Genomic DNA, 6,000 nt, shown 5'->3' with positions numbered 1-6,000 from the left:
AAACGTCCCTTTAAAATAGGTCTCAGAATAGTTTTTGTATTGGCTGAGCACATAGGGCACTAACCCATGGTGTTTAATTTGAGTTATAAGATGACTAAGTACAAAATGACCCAAAAGGCTTACTAACCCATTTTACCAAAAAGAGTTTTTCTACAGAGAAGTTCAAGCTCCATCAAGCTTGAACTCAAAAGAGTAAAATTCCAACTCCTCGTTCCTCCTATCAAAGAAAGAGTGAACTCGCTTTAACTCCACCATTGGGTTCATCTTTCATCTCAAACACTAGGAGGTGTGGAGACTTTTGATAAATTTTTTAAAGGACAATCTAAACAAATTGAAACCAAGTACTAGCTTTTGGGTGAGAAGCATTGGTAGAACACCTACATAGGCCTTAAACAAAGTTGCTTCCACTTGCCATATCTAGCATTGCACGTTGATTTAATTGTTAGATTTTGTCATGCATGTTACATGTTAAATTTTGAAGTTTCAAGCATTGAAACTCCCTATGAAACACAGTAATTCTCATTCATGAACTTGTTATAATATGAATGAATGACATAATTGATATGTCTCACTTCTATAGTAGATTAATAAAAAGCAAATACAAGTGTGATACTTTAATTATAATATGAGTGGACAACATAGTTGAACACCGCCCTAATGAATTCCAAACAAAACATAATGCCTCCAAGATTTTACCCAAGATTTTGTCCATAAGAAAAGTAGTTGAAAGTTGAAGAAACTTGCAAGAGTTGGAAGCCTTCATATGTATAACAAATTAAGTCAAAAATAGATAAAATTGTGTGTAGATTAACTACGAACTGCAAGAGTTTGATACAAGTTTCTTGCAGAACAATGAATGCTAAAAAGGATTGAGGAACATAATTTCTCTGCTTTCTCTCCTAATTTCAGCAATGACCCTCGTCTTGATTTTTAATTTTTGTGAGGACAACTGCTGATTCGATATAAATTAGTTGATCGTAGTGTATACTTCGTGCTTGTTTCGATTTTTGTACGAACGGGTGGAACTCTGTAATATGCTGGCATTGTTGCAGGAAAGAACATTTGTCTAAGTCCTTCAGCTTTAATAATTGGGAATATGATTCCTGATGCACTCTGGAAAATGAAAACCGAAACATTAGTTTCATTAAGTAGAAATTCATATTTGTGTCATTTGTAATATGTCTTAAGTAACAAGCTTGCTGATGAGACAATACTGGGAAGATCATCAGTAAACATACCAAAATCAATCGAGCCCCCAACCACAGGCGTTTTGGCGTAGGGAATGGAATCATTAAGCGGCCGACTCCATACACAGCAACAGCAAAGAAATGGAGAAACAGGCTGATTGGACGAGGATTAAGACCGGAGAGTAGAGATATTGGGCCGTTTGAACAGACGCCTCCAAGGCTCAAATAATCAAAACAAGCTTCACGCATTTCTTGTCTTGCAGGGTCAAGCGACGTACAAAACACCTTGTAAAGGGCACCGGCCAATGTGTTTATGGTAGACGACACAGGCTGCAATGAAATTAATCAATTCCATCAGACACATTTTTAAATGCTTGATAACATGTCAGACTGTCTCATAAGAGAAAAATTTAATTTCATATTGCAACTATGGTTATATACCTTACGCAATGTGTAGAATGATTCGAGATAATCGCACAAAGCAGGTGCATCATTGAAATCACTTAGCGGTCTTAGGAGATCCCTTAGAAGAACAATGTCGGAAAGAGCGACAGTCATTCCTCCTCCGGTTAAAGGATGTCTCATGTTGAATGCATCCCCCAATAAAATTGCACCAGGTGTGGGTTGAGGAGCAGCAGGCATGCTTTTATTTTGCATTGTTCTGATGATTCCTTTATCAACCGCTGCTAGAAAAGCCTTTAAGAGCTGATGGGGAACCTGAAATAAGAAATTCCTCAGATTAGTACCTTTTATTCGAATTGACTGGAAATAGGAACTTAATTAAGTCATGTAAAATAATAGATACCTGAGGAGCCACGACAGTTTTCAAATACTGAGCCATTTCGCCATTAGCTACTGAAGGTACTTTTGTGCCGGGTACATCTACCAAACAACGAACCTCGGTGCTACTAATAGGATAAAACAGGATAGGTGAAGGGTCTCCCAAGATCACATGTCCATGGTTTGCATGAGGAATCTCACAGTTCTCCAAGATCAACCCGACAAAGCAGGATGGATTTTCAATCTGCAGTATTTAGACAATTTAGTCTTGGTCTCATGAAAGAGCAAACAAATCCATGCTAAAACTTGAAGGAAATACTCGAGTTTCTAAAGACCGAATAAATTACATTTGGAGAAGAGATAGAGCGGCGCAGATTTGAAAAGCAGCCATCGCATACTATTGTTAGGGGAGCATATGTTCTCATCTCCTCTCCTGCCTTGTTCTTGTACATCACTCCTTGGATGGTGCCCTTTTCTTCAAGAAGTGTAGTAACTGTTCCTTGTTCCAGTTTCACACTGTAGAGAAAACATTGTGATAAGTAAGAGGTACAAAACAGATTACATCAAAACAATCAAAACCAAGAAACATGGAAATGATCTTCGCATCATTATATTCTAAAGGAAAATGGAAATTACGTACTTTGGAAGAGCTGCAGCCCTTTCGCGCATTCTTTGGATGAAACGCCCATTATGAAAACTTCTCCCTGCTATCTCTGAACTATATGTTTCCAAGGGATATGACAGTTTTGTGTCATTGCCATTTTTGTAAAGGGCATAGCCAAACACTTTCTGAGCATCAATGGAGTCATTAGCACAATCCTCAAGACCTAATTCAATCAACTTGAGATAGCCTCCAGGCTGCAAGAGTTCACCAACAATTCTGTCCGGTTCGCTCAAGTCTCTTTCGATCACATGTACCCGCCGTCCTTCCTACATATTTATCAAGAAGCAAAACTCCTGATCAACTTAAAAGGCCACATAATTACAACTTTGAGCTCCACCAGGACAACAAGATCCGAATGCTTAATTAGCCAAACTAATGACAAATACAAACTGCCCCAAAACCGAAGTTTATCAGTGTGAACAAGATTAATATTGACTGCACTATTGGAATTAGCTCGCCATATTAGAGCCAAATCAAAAAGACAAAAAATAAATAAATTGGCTTTGACAAAATCATCTAAAATCCTCATTTATGTAGTTTATTTAAAATGCTAATTAGTTTTACTCTCTTGGACAAATGTTGGTGAGAATCATTTAAAAGCGAGTTTAGGGCTAATAGTCAGATTTATTAATTTTTTTCCCCCGTTGAAAATGATGCTTCAAGTAATTTTAACTCTGAAATTAAGTTCTAATTAAGGAAAAAACTAACTTGTAGCCACAAGTTTACGCATGCGGCAATTAACTCTTTTGTAATTATTTTACTTAAAAATATTAATTAAAATTTGTATAATTTTTTCTCAAAAATAATTTGTATAATTTAAAAGAATGAAAAATTAATTTAAAATTACAATAACTACCCAAAGTAGGAGTTGTGTTACTTTTTTTTTTTTTTTTTAAAGGGGAGACAACTGATGGCAAGTCACGTTAATCCACCTCTTCCGGTGATCAAGAAGACTCACAAAAACATTTCAACATTTGTGTTACTTTTAAGATTTCATTAAATGTATTAATTTATTATTTTACCCTTTAATTCTTATGCCTTCTCCAACATGTTTAAAAAAGGACACTTTTTGGTATTACTGAAAGTTTCACTAAATTGTTCTTTTTCCGTTGTATAATGAGATGAATCAACAACAAATAAGAAAAACTAGTAAATAATTATTTCTTTTAGAATATTCAATCGTCTTAAAATAAACAAAAATAAATAAAAACTAGAAAATGAAGATTATGAAGATACATAAAGTGAGAAATAATGATCACCTTCCCAAGAGTGTAAGCAAGAGCAGCACCAGCAACTCCAGCACCGACAATGACAACATCCGTACTTTTCTCAATCTCCGGCGTCAGAAAAACACCGGTTGCTGAAACATTCGAGATGTCATCGTCCTTCTTGTCGCCGTGGGTGGTGTTTATGAAGACAAAGAAAACAGAACTCAAGAAAGAAACCAAGACGCCAGCAAGAACATACTCATAAACCATCTTAATTTAAGTTATTAATCTCTACAGTATAGTGCTTTTTTTACGGCTGGAATTTGGTTGTGAATATTTTGATTTGTGAGTGTGAAGTGCTTAATGCTTATGCTGGACGCTGAAGGGCAATTATATAGGAATGGGATACTGCAGTTGGTAGGCACCTGCTGCGGTGTTTCGGGTGCTTTTTTTTATTGAATGAATTTATGGTGCTTCGGGTGTTTTTTTATTGAATGTATTTTTGATACTGTAGTGCTTCTTTTATTGAATGAATTTTTGTTAGTGTGCGGATTATGTGAAAATATTGTGGGATAGAGGACGATGATAGTCACTTTGGGACAATTTAATGGTGTCACACTCAATCATGCATTATGTTATATAAAAAATTTAGCCTTTATATTATATTAAATTGCATTCGGATTGCAGTTTGATTACGGCTAATCTTTTTCAATTTACATGTTCAAGGTTTATATAATCATTATATATATACATATATAAGGTCTGTATTAGGAGTTTACACATGTTTTGTTACATATTTTGTTTCTTGTAGTTCTCATTTAGTAATTTTTTATTTTTTAAATGCGGATTGTCTATATTTCAATTCATCACTTATTTATAGTAAAAATAAATAAATGAATACGATTATACAATGAAGGAAAGGGATCCTCTCCGGATCTCTTCCTCCTAATCCACCAAGTTCGGGGATTCAAAATGTTGAAATTTAATCTAACTGCTAAAATTATTATAACTTTTAAAGTGACCCCTTGTTAGTACCTATGAGATCAAATTTCAACAGCTCGGACCTTCAGACTTGGTGGATTAGGAGGAAGGGATCCGAATCCCTTTCCTACAATGAAACATTAAATGACTACAATTTAATTTAAAGGTCATACCGTTTTGAATTTAAATAATTTTTTATATAAATAATATTTGAAAGAAGACACACAAAGTAAACAATTAGGTCGTTAAAATACATGAAATTCCGAACTTATTAAAATAACACATGAGTGGATTAAAGGCAACATATGACAATGACATAGCATGATGACTGGGTCAAAGTGTGGCATTGCCACTGAGACCGCTTGCTTGCACTCCCATTGAGACTAAGTTTGGCATGAGGGCATTAAGATGCCCGACACATAAAAAATTACAAATGAAAACTAAAAAAAAGTTTGAAAACTTTGAGTTTTAATGATAAGGACAAAATAAAGGATCAAGTGAATTCTACTAGGATTGAATTTTTAGTGTAAAAATGTGGTTTTTTGTTAAAGTGAACAGTACCGTGGACTTTTCTTAAAAACTCTCAAATTACAAACCATTTTTTTAATTTTTGATGGGAGAAGAATCTAGGAGCTGATTGAAGGCTGAGACAGTTATCAGAAAATAAATTAGTTATTTGTATTTGTATTTTTTTTTATTAATTCTGTTGCAGCCTATTTTATTAAAAGAATAAAAAAAGGATACAACATTAAGAGATGAAGAATGAATTGTGGAATCTTTTTACATCTTGTGTCTTTATTTATAGTAAACTAAGTAGAATTGTTTGTCATCCAAATAATACAATTCTGAAGAGAAAGACTCTTTAGTACCTTAAATACAAGCTACTATGCATGGACGGAAGGAGTTAAGGCCTAGGAGGCACAAGCCTCACCCTTTTTTTTCACTAAAAATGACTTCATTAATCATATTAAAATAGTGAAAATTTCTCTTTTAGTTTTTAAATGCCCCTCCTCCTTTTTTTTTCTCCTCATACTAATGTCTAAACCTTGTTGAGTTTCATAATTGTTTAATTAGTACGAATGAGCATTAGATTGTCAATATAATAAACAAAAATAGACAATAGAGTAATAAAATTAGGCATTTTGTAGCTATTTGTTTTCAGCATTTGTAAAAATACTAT

The 6,000-nt window shown here is 34.3% G+C and overlaps 1 protein-coding gene across 1 annotated transcript; it reads right to left on the bottom strand.

The window, feature by feature from the left end:
* Nucleotides 1-691: 691 nt before the first annotated feature.
* Nucleotides 692-4,185, bottom strand: LOC137748029 (squalene monooxygenase SE1-like). The gene is made up of 7 exons (XM_088700679.1): nt 3,891-4,185; nt 2,608-2,897; nt 2,315-2,483; nt 1,993-2,211; nt 1,629-1,904; nt 1,239-1,517; nt 692-1,113 (listed from the first exon to the last, which is right to left on the bottom strand). The coding sequence occupies exons 1-7, from the start codon at nt 4,107-4,109 to the stop codon at nt 931-933; spliced, it is 1,635 nt and encodes a 544-aa protein (XP_088556805.1). The 5' UTR covers nt 4,110-4,185; the 3' UTR covers nt 692-930.
* Between the last annotated feature and the right edge of the window lie 1,815 nt (nt 4,186-6,000).

The sequence above is a fragment of the Pyrus communis genome, chromosome 2 (assembly GCF_041283825.1).
Source record: "Pyrus communis isolate YQ-2024b chromosome 2, ASM4128382v1, whole genome shotgun sequence".
NCBI lineage: Eukaryota > Viridiplantae > Streptophyta > Magnoliopsida > Rosales > Rosaceae > Pyrus > Pyrus communis.
Note: the sequence above shows the minus strand (reverse complement) of the source record. Positions and strands in the feature narration are given on the sequence as shown.